This window comes from Drosophila novamexicana, unplaced genomic scaffold, assembly GCF_003285875.2.
Source record: "Drosophila novamexicana strain 15010-1031.04,08,12 unplaced genomic scaffold, DnovRS2.1 tig00000193-arrow-pilon, whole genome shotgun sequence".
Taxonomy (NCBI): Eukaryota; Metazoa; Arthropoda; class Insecta; order Diptera; family Drosophilidae; genus Drosophila; species Drosophila novamexicana.
This window is the reverse complement of record NW_020824787.1, coordinates 8,079,279-8,099,441: the sequence shown is the minus strand read 5'-3', so window position 1 is coordinate 8,099,441 and position 20,163 is coordinate 8,079,279. Positions and strand designations below refer to the sequence as shown.

At 38.1% G+C, this 20,163-nt stretch overlaps 1 protein-coding gene and 1 long non-coding RNA gene across 6 annotated transcripts in view; one reads left to right on the top strand and one right to left on the bottom strand.

Moving 5' to 3' along the window:
• Positions 1 to 20,163, bottom strand: part of LOC115758741 (lachesin) — a 49,044-nt gene that overhangs the window by 7,275 nt on the left and 21,606 nt on the right. For 2 of the 5 annotated variants that reach the window (XM_030699492.1, XM_030699493.1), the window contains 9 exons: positions 17,274 to 17,371; positions 15,899 to 16,044; positions 15,055 to 15,116; positions 9,433 to 9,591; positions 6,936 to 7,064; positions 5,793 to 5,927; positions 3,194 to 3,343; positions 2,141 to 2,227; positions 1,086 to 1,319 (listed from right to left, as the gene is read on the bottom strand). In XM_030699492.1, the coding sequence (XP_030555352.1) occupies positions 1,086 to 1,319; positions 2,141 to 2,227; positions 3,194 to 3,343; positions 5,793 to 5,927; positions 6,936 to 7,064; positions 9,433 to 9,591; positions 15,055 to 15,116; positions 15,899 to 16,044; positions 17,274 to 17,371 (1,200 nt within the window). Of the gene's footprint in view, positions 1 to 1,085; positions 1,320 to 2,140; positions 2,228 to 3,193; positions 3,344 to 5,792; positions 5,928 to 6,935; positions 7,065 to 8,643; positions 9,312 to 9,432; positions 9,592 to 15,054; positions 15,117 to 15,898; positions 16,045 to 17,273; positions 17,372 to 17,492; positions 17,710 to 20,163 lie in introns of those variants that run through there. The other 3 variants (XM_030699494.1, XM_030699496.1, XM_030699495.1) reach the window with 3 other exon arrangements.
• LOC115758748 overlaps positions 1 to 20,163 on the top strand; it is a 39,550-nt gene that overhangs the window by 17,041 nt on the left and 2,346 nt on the right. The window lies entirely within an intron of this gene.

Here is a 20,163-nt window from a genome sequence, read left to right as displayed (position 1 = left end):
TGCATAATGCAACTGAAACAACTGCAGCGTTGCCAGACCGTCTTTTAAGCATTTCGCTTATCAATATTGGAAACTCTAAATTTAATTAAAATCAAAATTATATATTTGCAAAATTAAAAGAATACTTCATAAATGATGTCCCTCAATTAAAAATTAGATTTCAAACAATAAATACAATTAAAGCCCAAATAAATATTTAAAGATTAAATGAAAATTAAGTAAATATTCGGAAAGGAAGGAAAATTTAACTAACAAAAGGGAAATTTCGGGAAATATCTTAGGACGGGAAAGCAGAAAATGCCCTTGAACTGAAAAAAAAACCCTCAGGATTGAAGCTCGCAATTGCTGAGCTTTATTCAGGACATCTTGAGAAATAGAAGAGTTTTTTATGTACTACAAAATCGCGCATAAAAAATGTTCGTTCATGAGGTGCTTAAAAAACTTGCTCACTTTAATCGCAGAACTGGGCTGGGTGGTTTGAACACCTCAAGGATCTCATATATATATCGAAATATGTGCCCGTTTATATTTATGATGATTGTACATTATGATGAGCCGCATTAGCAGCACATTACACAAGAAACTTTGGCAAGCGCTGAGCTGGAGAACTGTTGGCAGCAGGGTTCGAGAGTTATTTCCGCCCCAGGATACCGAATTGCATGCTAGAAAGTCATATTTTCATTGGCAGTCGGACAGTCGGACAAAATGCCAGAGGAACAGTGACATAGAGAGAGGGAAGGAGAGAGAGGTAGGGGAAGGGCGAGTGCTGGCCATATGCCTGGGCAAAATATTTTTCATGAGCTGAGCCAAAGTATCTGTATCTAACAAGTGTTGACGGGCGGGACAAAGCCCTTAAGCCCGGCTGAAGTCGTTATGATTTGTCATAAACATAAAATAAATGGCCAAATATTTATGGTCTGTGCTGTGTCATGAGAAGCTCAAACACACACTCACACTTGGCCAATAAAAATATTGGCCCAAGGGTAAGAAACAACTTGAAGTGTCCTTCGATGCGTTGACTTGCTGTCAAGGGTTTTTGCTTGGCACCCCCCTGCTGCCTCCCCCCTACCACCCCTTCCACTCACCAAGATGCTGCTGCTGCTGATGATGATCTCGGCCACGCGGTGTGCCCGGCGAGTGATGATCCTGTGTGTTCCACAAGCTCGACGTGGCGCCCATATAAACGTTGTTCAATGTGGCAGGCGGCGGCTGATCCAAGGACTTGGCCTTGGTCCGCTGCGATTTGTTGTTGCCCAGCTGATTGTTGTGGTTGTAGGGATTATTGCTGTTCGCATTGCTGTTGCTGCTATAACGTTGCTCTGTGAATCGAAGAGGATTAGTTCAATGCTTGAATAACTGCTGCAAGGCTATTTGAAAGTCCTGTCTATTCGAGAGTGTTGCCACATTTCACAGGACAGGTTTTTTTCTTTAAGGATTATTCCACACGCTTTAGTGAAATATTGGTGGAAAGCGATTTCTGGTAACGGTTGCAATTTTTCATAGCTCGTTGACAAGTTTTGGAAAATCCGATTGGATATATTTACAGTGCAGGAAACAATTTTAGCATTCCGTAATTTCTTCAAAGTTTTTGGATATAGATTAATCTATTTGATACTATATCTACCTTTAGATTGTATATGCAAAATATGTAATTGCCTGTTTGTAAATAAATTTTTTATACATGTTCCATCGAATTTGGAGCAATATTTTAAGGCATTAAACTAGTTCATTTATTGTGCAACATTCTTCATACTTATTTAGCAAAATCTATGCAAGATCTATATCTAGGATTAGATTGTAAAAGCAATATAATTTTTGCCTTTTTACAAATTTAATTTAAATTTCATCAAATGTGAAAAATTATTTTAAAGTAGGAAACTATTTTATTAATTATTATGAGATTTTTTTTAAATTTCTTTCGTAAATCTATGGAAATATTTCGTGCTTAATGTTTATAATTTAATTTCACTTTAGTCCTGGGCGAAATTATTACTTTTATATTCCTTAAGCTTTGAATCAATTTTTTTGTTTTCATTTTAAAGCTTGTCTTTGTTTGCAATAGACCATCAAAACTATCGAGTGGCAGGACTTTCGATATATTTGCAGCAGTATTAATTATATTCATTTAATATAAACTTACCCTTGTTGTATTTGACTATAACAACGGGCACCGTGTTAATCGAAACAGTTGGCGCCATAGTCGTTATTGTTGTTGTTTGTGGAATGTCTGTGGAAGTAGAAAGAAATAGATTGAGTTAACAAATGTGGGAGGAAAAATGGATCCATAAGGGTTGAAGTTTAATTTAAAATTAAACTAAATAATTAAGTCGATAAATTATCGACTCTTTTGACCAAGAACCGAAGCTTTAAACGTAATCGTCGCCTTGAATTGAATATAAATATATTCTTTTCATTGAAGTTCTTTAAAATATTATTTCATTTTTATTTCATAGTCCATAAACTGCCAAAAGTTCACTGATATCAATTATAAAATTATTAAACATCTCAAAAAATATATTCTCGAATTGAGCCTCTCTTTTATTGTAAGTCTGCCTGCCGATAATCTTACCATGCTTAAATAATATTTCTACTTAAAAAAAAGGCTTCTTGAATTGAGCCGAGGCATTGGTTCTAACCGTGAACCTCTCTTGTTGGCCTCGCAGCTTTTATTGGAAGTCTTGTTTGCAAGCTAACCGTGCCTTAATATTATTTTAGAAAAATTTTGGTATTGACCAAGCCGATTTGGCCTAATCAGTAGCCTGTAATATTGTGAATAAATGATAAATCGTTCATTGTGCTTAACAAATAAGTATCTATTATCCATGCAGCAGGCTAACAGTCTGAGACGTGGTGTCTGTGGCAGCTATGCCAGCTAATAAATCAATCACTGACACTGCGAACGGGCTTGACCTGGGTCAAAGGGCAGCAAAAGTATCGGCCCAATAACTGAGTATCTATTATGCACGCATTGTTTTTGGTGCCAGCAGTCATTGGCCTAAATTAATTAAATGCTACAGTCGGGTTGGGTGGGGGTAGGGGCAAATAGTTGGGACCTAATTGCCGTTGGCCGTCTGACTTATGCCCATTGTTAGACACAGTTTGGCAATTTACATTTACATTTACGTTTATGGCCATGGTAATGGATGTAGTTATGTGTCTTGCTGTTGTTGTTGTTGTTGCGTGGAATACTTACGATACAGCTTGATCGCACCATCTGTGTCGCCCAGCGAGTTCTTGGCCACACAGCGATAGGCTCCAAAGTCTGAAATGTCAACGTCGTAGATGGTTAGACGCATGGTTATTTTATAACCCGATTCAAAGGTTTCCGGCACAAAGCGTTCACCTGCGAGTAACAGAAAGAGAGAGAGAGAGAGAGATAGAGAGTGACAGATATATACGTTTAGTAATTGCTTCAGGTACATGAGGTGTGTGGGCGGCGCAACAAACTCATATATAACCGCAATGAAATTTAACCCGTTTTGCCACAGTCCTGCAGTCAGTCAGTTAGTCAGTCGGTCGTTTTGTCATTTTGTCTTGGCCAAGTCAACAGTCTTGTAAACTGACACACACACACACACACTTCCACTTTCAGCTCAAAATACGTGTGTTTGCCCAGCTCGTTTGTCCTTTGTCTGGCCTTGTGCCTGGCTAAAGTAATTTGGCTTACGAAAAAATAAAATAAAGAAAAAGCAACTTTTACCTGGACTTGTTGTCATCTTGGATAACCTTGTCTTCAGGCCCAGCCCCCCCACTGTCAAATGGTTCATTTTAATTTATACAAGAACAGCTCTACCCCCTCCCCCACATCAACCCCCGCTGCATACCCTCTCAGGACACCCTAAGAGTTGCTTTGCCAGGTTTTGATTTACGTTTGATGTCGGTTAGATTTAGTAGTTGGCACTAAGCCCGTCATTTCACTTTGTCTAACAGTTTTCGGGCTAGTAACTGGCAAATCCGTAGCTAATTGTTATGCATGGCAGCTAAGCAACTGATTAGTTTAGTAAAATCCTTTCCAAATGGTTTAAACACACAGATTTTTTGCTCGTGTTGTTGTTGATTAAAACCAAAATTGGTTTGCCGATTTAATGTTGAAATTACTCAAAATGTGATTCAGGCCAAGATACAAATTTGCTTAAGAAACTAAAGAAGAGCGTAATCATGTGACTGAAAAGCGTAGAGGTCGCTGGTTCAACTTAACGCCTACAGCAACAAAATCTAAATGGACATTAAATTATTTAATATTATTTATCAAATTTGTTCAAGGAACTATAGAACAGTGCACTCATGTGACTGTGCTTTGCGTCGCACTTACAGGCGGAGAGGTCGCTGGTTCAACTTAACGCTCAGAGCGATCAAATCTAAGTGAACATGAACTTGTTGAATATTAATTCTGCTTAATTTAAATTGGTTTTATAAACGAAATAATAGCGTAGTCATGTGAGTGTGATTTGCGTCGAACTAACAAGCGGCAAGGTCGCTGGTTCAACTGTGGGCCTATAGCGATGAAAGCTGAGCGCACATGAATACTTTTAATTTTATAACTTCTATTAGTATTGGTGTCTATACAGAGAATATGAAATTTTAAAGAAGTAATATTCACTGAACTACTTTTCATTTCAATTCAATTCTTTTGCTTTGCTTGAGCTGAAAACTTTTGTTGACGGATCTGCTATTGCACATATTTTTGCCCTGGAAGCCTATTCTCATAAGCTTCTTAAAGTTAGCACTCCGGCTGCCGCGAACTGCCAAAAGCAACTCTTTTATGTGCTTATGAAATCCAACGCACTTCGACAAGGAAAATGAAAATGAAAAAAAACTCCATTAAAAACTCACGACTGGTGGACAATTGCCGGCTACTGAAACTGCTTTTGACTTGAGGTCATTTTCAATCACTTTTTCCATTTTGTGTCACGGCGCAACTTGAAAACAACACGAGCAAAAAAAAATAATGAAAAAGAGAAGAAAAGCTGAGTAAAACAGGAAAAACTGTCTGTATATTTGTGACTTTTTCACTGAGCTCTTAGCTCCAGCTCCAGCTCCTGCTCCAGCCAAAGGTCTGCTGGAACGCCAGGGCAGGCCGGCCAAGGGACGAGGGCAAGTGCAGGCTGCGGTTACGAGTGGTGCATCCCTTGTTGGTTTTTTTGTCCATCAGTTTTTTGTCATGCACTTCATTTGCCGTGCAAGATGAGTGGGCGTTTGAGTGAATGGATGGATGAATGGTTGGTTGGTTCGTTGGTTGGTTGGATCGTTGGATGGTCAGTTTTTTAATGGCCGCAGGAAATTAAGTTGAAATTGTGCCTAAGGGTCTGAGAGCAATCATAGCAGCTGCAGGCGCTGCATTAAATTAATTACATTTAGTTGGATAAAAGTCGGACTCATTCTTTCGAAGCAACTTACGAGTGCTTTGGCCGGCGGAATTTGCAATATGTTAAAAAGGAGTTTGAGCCAAGAAGCCGACTCAAATGAAGATTTCTATAATTTAAAAAGCTTTTCATATGATCGACTCCTGAATAGATGCATGCCTATCAAAAGTCAATGGAATTTTCTAATACTCGAATAAACCTTTTGACCTCTGCCTGAGAAGGAATATGAAACAAAAAAAAACATATGTATTCTTTTTAATATTTTACAATAATCTTGGTTTGAAGCTCAGTCTAATATGAGAATGTTTTCTCCAATTGAAAAAGTCTTAATATCAATATCAAAGGAAAGCTTTAAGACTTGGCCATTGTTGTGACTCATCACATAAATGATTTAAGCTTTCTTATGTTTGAGAACCTTGATTTACTTACCCGGCACGATAATTGTATCATTCTTCATCCAATAATTAATGGACTTGGGATACGCTTCCGATTGGCATTCCAGTGAAATATTTTGTGCCAAAGCAGCGCCAACTAATTGATTCTGTATCCAAATCATGGGCGGAACTGAAATACCCAATAAAAGCACAAATGTGAGTAGAACAGAGACTAAGGGAGAGAGAGAGAGAGAGTGAGCGAACTGTTAAGTGTAATAAGGGAATGTAATTGTAATGGCAGCTCAGGTATGTGGCTTAAATGAATGCCATGGCATATCCACATGGATAGTTGCTGTGGCAAGCGAGTGCGAAAAAAGTATTCGCATTTATATAAAATTCCGTTTGTTATTGTTTTGCGCTCGCAATTTGTTGCGGTTGCCTTTTATTTATCCAACTAATTGCTTTTTAATTTTTATTAGAAACCGCGCTGAGCAGGCGAGAGCGGGAGAGAGAAAGAGCTTGGATAAGTTAAGTAGCTTGCCAGGAGGATAAATGGTTAACCCCAAATCTCTGGCAAGCTTAGCTTTGTGCGCGCCAGTGCTGCCACCCAGTTGGAATTTACGCACCAGCCAGGCGCTAATATGCAGCACACTTTACAGCGCAGCTAACAGTAAAGTTGCCCGTCAAATTGTTGAGCAACTTAAATTTTTATTTAATTAGCAGCAGCAGCAGGAGAAGGAGCAGGGCGCGGAGCGGGGCAGGGCAATGCAAAAATGCGCTAAAAATGCTAACTAGCTGGGGCGCACTTAATTATTTACTTTATGCATGGCACCTAAAAGTATGCGGCAGACAGACAAAGTGCCAAAGGGCGAGGCAGACACAGCTAGAGCTAGAAAGGGTAGCAGAGCGGAGTTTGCCCTGCTCTCGGGCCATATTAAAATGCACAGCATATTTTGCTATGGTGAGATTTTTGAAGTGGCGCTTTGTGTGCCCCACTGTCTGTTCCGGCTGCTGCTCCAGTAGTCTGAAGCACATTGCTCATACGCCACCGACACAGACACAGACACAGCAGCAGGAGCAGACGCCATGCGGTGCTCTAGCGCAAAACTATAAATATTTAAATATGCTGAATTGATATGCCCGCCCCAGTCAAGAGTACGCAATCCCCCAAGTCCCCACCCATTCCCCACATACTTACAATGCACAATGAGCATGACACGTTTGCTGACTGTTGGCGGGATGCCATTGGAGGCAATGCAGAGATAGGCGCCCATATTCAAGCGATTCACTTTGCCAATGGTCAGAAACGAGCCATTGTATGCGATGGCTGTAAATCCAGAGAAACAGTAAGAGAGAGAGAGAGGGAGAAACATAAGTCGATTAATTATGTTATTAATCAAATTTGTTGAGCAAACAATTGCGGCACACACACATTCACACAGTCACAGCCAATTGTATGCAGCTGCTTGTCGATATTCAATTTCCACAATATTTTAACAGCTTGCATATTGAACTCAAATGCTGACTTTACCTATAATTATTTATTTATTAATTAATTAATAATTGCAATACATTTGTACTGCTGCACCCAAGTGGAAAATTTATTTAAGAAAATACATTTGCCAAAAATCTTAAATAATTAAATATTTTATGGCACATTAACAATTACTCACTCAAAGGTAAATCTCTTAAAGCTTGAAAGTTTATTTACAACAGATTCAAACTATTTAAATTGATTTATGTAATGCGAATACAATATACAATTGTTGAAAACATTCGGTTTTGACAACATTTCGATATTTAAATCTGATTCAATTTATATTTATTAATTATATTGGTAAAAATTAATTGGGGAATTTAAAGAAACATTTTAAATTAAACTCCGTTTTCCGGCTATTATAAACTATTATAAAAGGAAAAATAAATAATTACCCAGCTGCAAAAAGGTTGAAAATCCATTTGGGAATCTTAAAAAAAAGGTATGAAATAACTGAATATCTTTAGCCAAATGCTTATAACGAATACTCCCGCACGCCTATTTGAGTATATTCACAGCACACTCAAACTATGCAAATTGATTCATATTTATTCGCTCCTTGTCACAGTAACTGTGCAATTGTCAAATGCTGCAAGTGCAGCATTATGTGGCAACATGCCAATTACAAATTCTCATGCAGTTATGTTGCTGCAACGGGGGCAAAGCCAAGGTAATTCTCAGTGTCATTGCCTCGAGTCCTTGTTTTTGATACTCTCACCTAACTCCGGTTAAACTTATGCGTGTGCCCTGCCCCGGCTGCACATTGGCATTTTATTTCCATCTCGCTTGTGACAAGGTCCAATTTGTGCCACCCGGCGGGCCGATTTATCGATTTGCCAAGTGGCCGAGCTGTAATGAATGTTGCATTTGCCCAGCCAACTGACAGCACCCAAAGCCACAGTCGTTGTGGTTCTGAATTTGTGGATTTGAGTGTTCGCCTCGGAATTCGTTGGCCATCAGCCGATGCAAGTAATGCACCTGTCATACGTTGGCAAACATTATCGCTGCCACATTGTTGGCTGGCCTCAATAAAGTCAATGGACTATATGATCAATAACTTGAGGCTTGATAAACATCAATAGAGTAGTTGGACAATATTTCAACTACACTGTCCAACACAAAGTTTCCGGTTTTAATTAATGCAGTATTGGCATTGAAATTTAGCTCTCAGATTACTTATTAAAATTCATTATATTGCCTGGATATTTCTATTTATTCTAAAATTTAATATATTGAACAAAAGCAAGGAATAGTTTTTGATTCAAGTAAAGGAACCCTTTTTTAATTATATTAAAATTAATATAATAAATATAAAACATAAAATAGAAACTATAATAAAATTAATAGAATGCTAACAATAAGAATAATATATCAATTATAACAAAACAATTATAAAAATAATATTTCTATAATTTAATGATATAAATTTATGCCAATTGCTTACACTTATAATCGCATATAAATATAAATTTAAAAGCTTTCCGGAGTTGGATCAGCCTCTTCAATTCTGTTAAAAAATTGCTTTGCAGTCAACTTAAATTTCGGTTTACATTTATTTAAATTTTTAAATGGGCTATTTTCTTATAATTATAGTCCTTCAAAGTGCGCATTCTCGTTGTTGATTAAATAAGGAATTTAACTATTAAGCATCCGCAGTCAAATCATAATTGAAACTTAATAACTTGTAATTACTTAAATATGCATGCAGTTAAGCCTGTAATCAAGAACAGCCCACTTATATGTAGCTATGTTAAGAGTTTCATTTTTCTTCAAGCTCTGAAACACAGCCATCTACAAATCCCCATTTTCCTGGTAACACTACCTCAGTTTCCTCTGAGCGCAAGTCACGAATATTGCGTTAATTATGCTGAGCCGTTGCTTATTATTGAGTGTGCATGAGAGAGTTCGCTTAACTCAAGCTTCAGGCTAATTAAGCGAACTTAAGTTAACTTTAAAGCGCGCTCTCATGCAACTCAAACACGCAGATATTGTCGGCATCTTTGCTGAACTTCGACATTGTGGCAAATAATTTACATGCTGACCCGCAGAATCCGCGCCAGAGTCCATTTGTCATGCATGCAGCGTGCAAATGCAAACACACAAGTTCACACAGACTCACTCACACTCTGGCTATACACTCACATTTGCATACACTTACCCTCGGCTCCATTGGGCAGGGGTATCAGTTCGCCACCTTCGCGTCGCCAGGTTATCGTCGGCGTTGGCGAACCGGTTGCAGCACATTTTAGGGTTACGTTTGAGCCCTCGCGTATGACCATATCGGTGCTGGTGGGATAGTCCAGTATGTCTGGCGGCACTGTGCAGACAAAGACACACACACACACACACACACACGCACACAGGCACATAGTTATGCCAACAGTTACAGGCGACATATTATTCATACGCCGTGTGGGCCGTGCAACGATGCGAAGCGGCAATAAAATGGGCATGAGCAGGTACGCGAATTGTTCGCCAGGTGTCAGCAGTTGGCAGTTGGCAGCAGCAGCAGTTGTTATTGTTGTTGTTGACATTGTTGGTTGGTTGGTTAGTTGGTTGGTTTACAGTTGTTGTCAGCGGGACATGTGTGTGTGAAAAAAAGCAATAAAGAAATTTTTGTTGAGTGGCTTTATTTTCAGCAGGCTTTTAACAAATTTGTTGCTGCTGACTATTTAGTTAGCATTATGATTGATTTTTGTAAATTATTTAATATGCAAATATTTAGTTTGTTGAATAATAAAAACAATTTTTAATAAATATTTGGTATTTAATGGGCATAACTACTTGCACTTTCTATCGATTTTTAATACTAGTTTTTGTATTTAAATTCATTCGCATTGTTTCAGGTAATTAGCACAACTTTAACAGCAGATCGTATTACAGTTTTGCCACAAATTGTATTGAGATATCAAAGAGCCCAATTATTATATATTCTCTATAAAATATATTTCAGTCAAATTTGCCTGTTAGTTAAAGTTTTCTCCAGGAACTATTGCTTAATTTACTTGTATGCTCTTAATTGGCCACTTTATTTTGTATCTGCAGTTTATTCTACAGGCGAAAAGCCTAGAAACTAAAGTAAACATTAATTTAATACACACCAGCAAGTAGGTATTTCTGCAATTAAATTCTCGTGCGGCTTCTTCAACAAGTTTTTATGCACTCAAAGCCATCAAATAAGGTACACGGGGCACAGGGCTCATGCATATCCTACAAGGACACGTCGCTTGTGCCCATTTTTTGACATTTACATGCAGCGGGAGCTATCTGCCAGCTAACAGACCCTGGACCCGGACCCGGACCCGGACCCGGACCTGGACCTGTCGCCTGTTGTGCGTGCCAGTCTCTGGTGTTGCTTGGCAATTAATTATAATTTCACGCTTGACAATTTTTCACTCGCCCAAAAGCAGCAAGAGAGTCAGACAGAGGGAGAGATAGAAGATGGAGGGCCTAAGGTAGACAAAGGGGAAACAGTCTGTTCTACTGACCACTTAATGAGGCTCCTCTACAGCCTCCCCCCACGTCTCAGTGTAGCCAAACAAAATGTGCATTTAATAAGTAGAGCATTCAAACCAACTTGTTAAATGTACGTAAAATTGCCGCAATATCTAGAGACGTAGAGAAATTTGCTAGTTTATATTGCAAAGACAGCTTTTAAGAAATTATTGACTGCGTTTATTGTGGCTTGTGCCTTGCTTCCCAACACATCGCCGCCCCCTACTTTAGCAAAGCCAAAGGCAAACAGAGCTGGAAGTATGACGCACAACATGCACACATTGAAACTTAAAAGTCTTCGTGTAAACAATGATGGGCATGTTTAACAAAATGTACGTTTTTTTTTCTGTTTTCAGTTCACAAGCACACATTACGTATACGTCATGTTGTACAAGTCGAGTGGGCACAGTGCCTGTTGACTTGGCCGTAATAGGCTCAGCCATGACGCATGCCTCAAATCACAAAGGGAAGAAGCAGAAAGAAAAAGAGTGAGACAAGGTGTGGGATAAACGCTTTTTATCGCTGTGCTCAGTGGTTGAATAAGTTAAGAAATGTACTCAAACGTGATGAAAGATAAAAATTAATTTCAAATGCGCTGAAATTAAGCGTTAATGCTATAAAAGCATTGATTTTGCTCTGAGAAATAGGAGAGGTAGGCAAGAAAGGAAACATTTATTTAGCTATGAGGAAATATAAAATGTGCAATTTCGGTAGAAAAATTAAAACAAAAATACCTTTTTTTAAAAAATAAGCGTGTCTAAAAAAATAGAATGGGCAGATAATATACATAGTACTTATTTAACTCTGAAAAAATATGATATGCGCAAAAATATGAAACATAAATAAATTTTTAAATAAAAAATGAGCCTGGCTGTAGAAAGGAAGAAGATAAATGAGTCCTTACTAGTCTGTGCATGGAAATAAGTAAGGGAAAATATTCATTTTAAATTTAAGGGCATTTTTAAATAAAAAATTAAAAATAAACGAGAAAGTAAGGCTATCTTCGGCAAGCCGAAGATCTAATACCCTTGCAGACCCAACCTTTTCATAATGCTTATAGTGCTTTCCCCGTTTCTAAGAAGCACAGGGAAAATAGTTAATGCCGACTTTGGTCAAGATATCTTAAAAAACAAAATGTTTTTTTATACAAAAACTTAATTTTCGACCGATCGTTTCTATGGCAAATATATGATATAGTAGTCCGATGTGAATAAGATTAAGCAAAATTGAAGAGAGCATAGTGAATTCTTGGTTTAATCAAGATATCTTGAATGACAAACAAGTTTTTAAAAGAATTTAGAATTTAAGCAATCAATAATACTTTTTATATAATTTATATATTTCATATATATATATTTTGTATATATGTATATTTAATGTATATGGACTTAGTATATTTGATTATTTTTTTATATATCATAAAATTCGCACAATTTAAGCAGATAAACCTTAAAGGAATATGCCTCTTTAAGTAATTATTTTTTTAAATAAGCCCGTCTCAACTAGACATTTTATGGAGATTAGAATGTTGGGGGAGACAGCTCTTGGTGCACAAAGAGCGCGAACATCTTTTGCTTTTCAGTTGTAAATTCTCTGCATTAAAATGCCATTTTTCAAAACATTTTCCAGTTTCGACGCCACCCAACGTCGTTTTGACACTTTCCCAGCTTTTCCACTAGAATGCGCCCACTTGGCTACGCGACCCGCAGACTGCCCCACTTTGGGGCACAATCAGGCAATGGCCAACGCCCGCCGCTGTCATGCATCAAAGCTGAAACCGAAAATGGACAACAAATTTCTCGTCCATAAAAATTGTGGACACATTTTCCTTTGCAATCGCGTCCTTTTGATTTTATTTGAACATTTTTTTCTGCCCGCGTTTATTTGTCAATGCAGTTAGCTTTTTTATTCTATTTATTTTCGGCTTTTTCGGCTTTTTGTTGCTGCTGATTGTTTTTATATGAAAGCCAGCCAGGCATTGAATTATTTATTCGAAACAATATATTTTGCCCCAATTGATGTTTTGCTTATGGTGTTAAAGGCATTGTCTAAGCCGTATGCTTCATGTCTCTGTGGCTGGCTCTTGGCTATTTTTGTGCGCGAGATTTTTTTAGTTATGCATTTTATTTGATTTGCATGCCATATGCATAAATATGTATGTATGTTTGTCTGGCAGCTAGAAAATATGAAAAATTCACACGCATTTATATTGCCAGAATACATTTTCCGTAGCTATTTTCAGATAGCTAACTCGTTTGGGGTAAATTGCGAAATTTGTGTGTATATTTAGATATTGTTTGTGGCGCAAAACAAAAAGCTTTTGACAATTTTCAAATTAATTTATTTAGATTTTTATACATTTTTGTGCTTGATTTTAGATTTGTTTCGCGAATTCCTAATGGTGTTTTATTAATTTGCAAGCTGAAAAGTATGCAACATAAAGTCGCGCACTTTGTCAGTGGTAGGAAAAGCTGGCCACTGGCCTTAAAGAGGCTTCCCGTTTTGATTTTGGACTTGGTTCATTTGGTTGTAAAGCGTTTTTGCACTGCACGAAAGTGGTTGGAGGCGCATATTGTGCATATTGCTGAGCTGGCACACACATTTGGCGCAGTGTAGGCGGCCGTAATGAATTTCGACATCAATGAAAACACAATCAACCAAAGTGGTTACTTACGACCGTAGTAAAATGCCGCGGTTTTGGGTCTGAAAATGAGAATGTGCCGGCGAGCGGCCAACTTGAAACCGGAACCGAGCCAAACCAAAAACCATACCAAGCCTTGGGGGCGGCATATTCATTTAAAATCTGTCTGGGATCCGACGCTGGGCTTGTCTCCTCTGAGGTTTTTGTACGCCAGCTGAATAATTAACGTGGGCGCACGGACATGGAAATGAAATAACATGGCGGCAGCTGCGGGGCGCTGGGGCACGCGGGCGCGTCAAGGCGCAGCGAGGCGCACGTAGCATGTAAATTGTTTCATTACCTTACACTTTGGCTGACCAGGTGTTTTCTAGCTGTTCATTGTCTCAATCCAGCTAAAAATATGGAGAGGGAGAGAGAGAGAAACTAATGTGCTGGCTAAGTGAAAAGTAAGCCAGCTTTAAAAACGCCCCCATGCTCAGCTTAAAGAGCTGGCTAACTCAATTAGCCAATAGTTTTCAGCGAGAAGAGAGGGCTCGCAAACAAACGCCCCTCGAAACACAGTTGCCAGCCGCAGCAATTAGACTCAATCGCCAGTTGTTAGAGAAGTTGTGCACAACTTTTCCGGCCCGATTGAAACACCTAAATAGACCATTTGCCACTTGCCACTTGCCACCTACCACTCGCCACTTGGCTGAGCAATTAGCGCAATTTGTAAAAAAAAAGGTAACCTATCAGCTGCAAATTGCAGTACAAGTCGTGGGCGTCAGTCGATCGACTCGCTGACCGCCCAGCCGCAGCCAAGACAAATTACAATTCGTTTCAGACTCACACTCGCTTATAAAAGTTAATTTACGCGCAATTGTGCTGCAATTGCAAAAGCTATATGGGTTTAAAAAAAAAAAACAGAGTACAATAAACAAACGTTTACATAAGAAGAAAAAGTCAGCACACACGAGCAAATACCCTTGCTGTGATAGAAACGATTTTCTTTGAACCGATTGTTCATATTGAAGCCATATTTTTATTTCACTGGAAAAAGTTGACCGAGTCAAATTTTCTAGTTCAAATATTATAAAGAAAATATATGTTGGTCTCATTAATATTTTCCAGTTAAAATATTAAGAAAATTATTATTATTTAATTTAACCCATTTATTTCAATTAATTTATGTACTTGTCAAATATATTTTTATTGCTCTTTTCATTGTGAATAGTCACAAATTGAATATGCAAACACAATTTTTTATTTACTGCTCAATTTGAACCAGCACTTTCCCACTTGCTAGTCTGCATTGTTTTTGATATTTTTTATACAAACTTCGACTGATTTTCCCCAACTTGGAGGTTGAGTTCTCCAAGCACCTACTTGGTGTGCACTTTCGACCCAAAGTAAGGCTTTAGTAGAAATTTCAATTTGACCAATATTAAGTCTATATACATATGTTTTTGATGTAAAGCTTTAATACCATGACTGTGCGTACTGAGTAATAATAACTTAATGAAGCCCCTTCTATGCGTTACACATTTCGTGACAAAACTGTAATACTCTCCGCAAAGGGTATAAAAACAACTTAACTAGCTGCTTTGGGCTAGAGTTGAAGAACGTAAATTACACACAGAAATTTATTTTATTTTGTTTACCCACCGACAACATCCAAATAGCCGACTTGACTTTTCATCGGATCCGTGTTTATTTGGCACATGTACCTGCGGGTTGTAAATATTTTCATGTGAGACGATTTTCCTTATCTAGGGCTTATGTTGTAAAATGAAACAAGAACTAAAATTCAGTAGCGCAATAAGAAAGCATGCGTGAGAGCATTTTATGGCAAAAGGCCAGCGTAAATATGAAATAAACATAATCGTAAAGAGCATTCTGTTGTGAAAATAAGAACTAGGCATTTCCTAACAGTGCACGGTGAAAGTTAAATAAAAAAGCTTTTAAATTCAAAAAGAAAAATCATAAAAATTAAAAAATCAAAATTGTATATGTTATATAAAAAGCCAAATAATTATTTAAGCCAAGCCAAACGAAATGAAATGGAAAATAAACAAATTGAATATATAAAAAATTAAAATAAAAATATGGGAGATAAAAAAAAAAATTAAAAAAATATATATAAATTACACCAGTTAATTAATACAGAATTAAAAATATTTATTAATACGAATTAATAAATAAATATTTGGCTGATTGCGTAGGTAATTTAGGCATAAATATTAAATAAAATAAAAAGAATCTCGAAAATAATGTTATATACATATTACAAATATGAAGAAATGTATTCCAAGTGTGAGTTATAACTTTCTTGCAAGTTGGAATATTATTGGCCTTAAATTTGTATATTGTATAACAAACATAACACATAAAACAAATTTTCTACAAAATTAGAAATTTGTATAAATCGTTTAATACTCAATGCATAAAATAGTTGTGCTTGTCAATATTAAAGCATAGTTATACAAGTTGATGGGTTTTTATACAGTACCATCCTTTGTCGGACTCCTTAACATCACGTATACGCAATATCCAAGCACGTTTCTCGGCATGAGTAATGCTCATGCGATGATTTTTGGTTATGACGTGATTTTGTATCGTTAAAATCGTTTGTGTATCGACACGTAGCCACGCAATCTGCACAAAGGAAATATTGTTGATAACAGAAAGGAAAATACATTTAGTTTACTTTCAGCTTACTTATGTGGTGCACAAATTATAAAACTAAGGCGCTCGACAATTCGGGCACAATGTTAATGTTGAGCTAGCGTGGCCCGAGCTCATTTATTAGCCCAAAGACACAGAATGTCGCCAAAAGGCGGCAAAAGTTTAGGAGCTGCTGAAAGAACTGCATACAGCCCTTAAAGTGTGTCAGGCTGAGGGGAGGTTCAAGAATTTAGCTATGCTTTACGCTGCACTAAGTATTTTTAAGATGTTGCAAGTTCTTTTTTGTTTAAGAAATGGACATAATTATACATATTGAGTGCCGAAAGTCACTTACAAATTAAATAAAATTGATTGATTGTTTCATTTTCCAGTGAATTAACCAATTCAAATTACACGGACACACACACACACACACACACACACACTCATAACAAAGGGCGCCTCAAATTATAAGGTAGAGAAATTGTTGTCTACTTTACATATGGTCAGACATCAATTCACTAGCTTTCAATTTGTACGCCCAAATGCAACGAACCATTTTGAAGGAACATCATATTTAGAATAAGCAACATGATAGGCAGCACATTTACCATTTGAATGTCGGGCTGCTCAACGATATCATCAAGGAGCCGAAGGGAGATTATCAATTTGTTGCGTGCGCTTTCACCAGGTCCATTTACCTTGCCATTTACCGAAACTGGGCCTAAAAGCTGACTAACACAAATTTGTGGCCGACCGTTTGCCATTTTCGTTTCGGCAATTCATTGGGCAGCTTTTTTTTTTTTTTGTGGCCCTCACCCAGCGGGTCACGAAATCAAAGTGGCGCCCAAGGGGCCTGAAACGTGCCCAGTTGCCGGCGAGGGAGCGTAACTGGAACCGAAAACAAAAAAAAAAACCCTTACAAAAAGGGTCAACACAAATGGCGCACGCATTATGCGTTTAACGAGAGGACACGCACACGGTCACGCACACGCACACGGACAAAGAGTCTTTGAGGCGTGGCACCTGAAACTATGCCACGTTTTATTTGATGAAGTGTAAACTGTTTGAAATGACAGCGCCGCCAGCAATTTCCATTAGGCGAAACACCTGGCGATGGGTGCCGCTCTTCTAATTGTGCCCGCTTTGCCAAACTAGCAACAGACACGCCCACAGCCCACTGCCATATTGAAAGATATTCGAGTGGAGCACGGATTTACCTTATAGGTTTGCAGATTGTCGACAACACATTGGAGCACAGCCTCTCGACCGACCGGCACGGTGACATTCTGTAGGAGTTCTCCAAACTTGGGCAGATCTGTAATGTGAGCAAAGAAATTGGAGTTAATGTACGGATTGGCATAAACAACAATCTAATCTGAAACAAGGTACATATCAGAGTGTTTCTTAAATTTGATTATTGAAACCTCTGTATATACCTTTCATTGGATTAAACTGATAAGCACACGTTTTACAAGTTTTCATATTGAAAATTCATTAAGTTTAACTTATCTTAGAATAGGGGAGCTTAACTTTGTATTAACACATTTAAGCTAAGAGCCTCAATTCTTAGATAATGCGACTAACAACTGCATTAAAACAATCAAAAAATCGTGAGAGCTACATATACACACGCACGCCGCTAGAGATGCCGCCTTGCCCACAGGTAAGATCGAACTAAGCCAACAGCCGCTTTGAGCTGCCTTTATACGAAAAAATCAAAAGAGCACTCTTTACAGCTGCCGTACAGCCAGAGTACTGATCTTAACATAACATTCCACTGTTGGTGCTACTTACAGCTGCTTAACAGCAACAGTGCTCGCAGCTGCTTAACAGCAACAAAGCTGCACTTACATTAACCACTGTTAGTAATAAGAGCGCGTCATACAATAAGTTAAGTTTTTCTTTGTGACAAAGGGGACTGATATATATGTATGCATTTGCATGTGTGTGTATGTGTGTGCGCTTGCTTACAATAAAACTGCTCTCCGTGTTTCTGTACAGCTCGCTCTCAGTTCTGCTAAGTCAGACACCGTTGAGTGCTTTTCATGATCGTCAGTTTCACCACTTTTTTTTTCGTCCGCTTTGCGCTCACACACACACACACACAAGCATGCATGCAGCGGGAATTGTTTCGTACGTGTATATGCGTGCTTGTGCGTTATCTACTTATGCACGCGTGTGTTTGATTGAGTGCTATCTGCATATCAATCCGTCTCGCTTGCTCTGCGAATTGGTGGCTGCTCAATTTTTTGCCTGCTTTGCGCACTCGCAAATGAATATTTATTGAAACCCAGTAGTAAATTGCAACGTTAAGCAGGCTGAAATATTTGCACAGCTACAATTTGTTGATTGCGCTCCCATTTATATCTTGAGGTCTTACTGGGCGGGATTAACATAATATAGCTCAGTTAATGAGAATATATAGAGCAGTTAATTTAGAAATATTTTTAAATATTTATTGTATCGTTTATATATTTTAAACATCTTCAAGCTTGCAGCTGTGCAGCAACTCCAGCCTGCTTAAACAGTTCAATTGGCTACTGGGTGTAAACTCGAAGAGAATCAAGTTGCGAGTGCGCAAAGCAGATGAAAAAATGGGCGCACAGAAAGTTAGCTATCGACCACAAGCGGAATTATTGCATGACAGAGAACGTAATTCAAAGGCAGATAACTCATGAGCAAAAGTAGATAACGCATAAGTAAACACACACATACCAAAATACCATACATATGTGCATACACTTGGGTATATTCTGCTTATGCGTCGCGCTCACATCAATATTTGTTGTTGCTTATGTGGGAATTCATCTTGTGAGAATTGGCTGCTTTTTTTCGGTGCGCTCTTTGTTCCGTCCGCTGTGCAGGTTAGTTCGACTATGGTAGTCATCGAGACACGTTGTTATCCGACGAGTTGAAGTCTCAAATTAATACAATTAGAATTTCTCGGCATAATACTGTCCGGATCGTATCTCTTATCAAATTCATATCGATTAAAAAAACTTCGCGTTGTAAAGTTTGAACAACTCTAATAAAATTTGCTAGTTGTTTAACAATTAATTCGCCCTTCAAAGATTGCATTGTTTAAAGAAGTGTTCTAGAGTCCCGTCGTCCGACTCAATTGCCCGAGTTGTAGCTTTTTATTAAAAAGAACAGCTGATTTGTGTTGTGCAGAGACCAAGAGAGGTACATGTAAATATATTTATGGAAGAATGTAGAGACGTACATACATATCGACCGCCTGTTTTGGCGCCTGGCAATCAGAGATGGAACTTACGTTTGCTTGACTTAAGTCAAAGACGTGCTGATATCGTTAAAGTAAAGTCAACTTTTATTGAAGTTTGATTAAAACAATAAAATAAGCTACATATAATAAAAAAATAATCTATTCTAATGGGTTTCTGCCCCAACTGAAAATGTATGATTAGCACAGAATATTGAGACTAACAGACTGTCTTTTAAATTCACTATAAGACTTATTAACTTATATTATGTTTAGTTATCATATGACAACCTCTCGATATATATGTTAAGGCAAGATAAATCAAAAAACTCGATATACCAATATCAGCTCCGTCACTGCAAGTAAACGTAAAGTGCCGTCTCTAATTACCAGGCGCACAGCATCGGCAGCCGTTGATTGTTTTGATCTTCAAAATAAAGTGGCAACATGCATATACAGACGAATGTGCTGGGATGGCATAGCAAAGTAAACTTTACAGTTTTGTGTATGCAAGGCAAGGCGAAGATAAAAACATGTGTCTACATACATATATTCTCTTCATTGCAACAACAACGTAAAGGCACGAATGTGCGTGGGTGCCAAAGTTCGAGGAGAATTGCAGTAATTGCACATTAGGCAAGGCAAACATGCGCGAGACAGAGACAGACATATGCGTAAGTGGCAAAGGGAGATCAAAATCGAAGCTTATCTCTGTGCGCATCGCATTCCGTTTGTACGCTTTTACAATTTAATTAATTTACAAGCGCCGTTTTCTGTCTACCTGTTCTGTATTGCTGTTCGCCTGGTATTCCAGCCGAATTTTTATTCCAATCTGTAAACCCAGCTGCCAGGTGGTCGGTCTCAATGGAATTTGGCAGCCGTTAAAT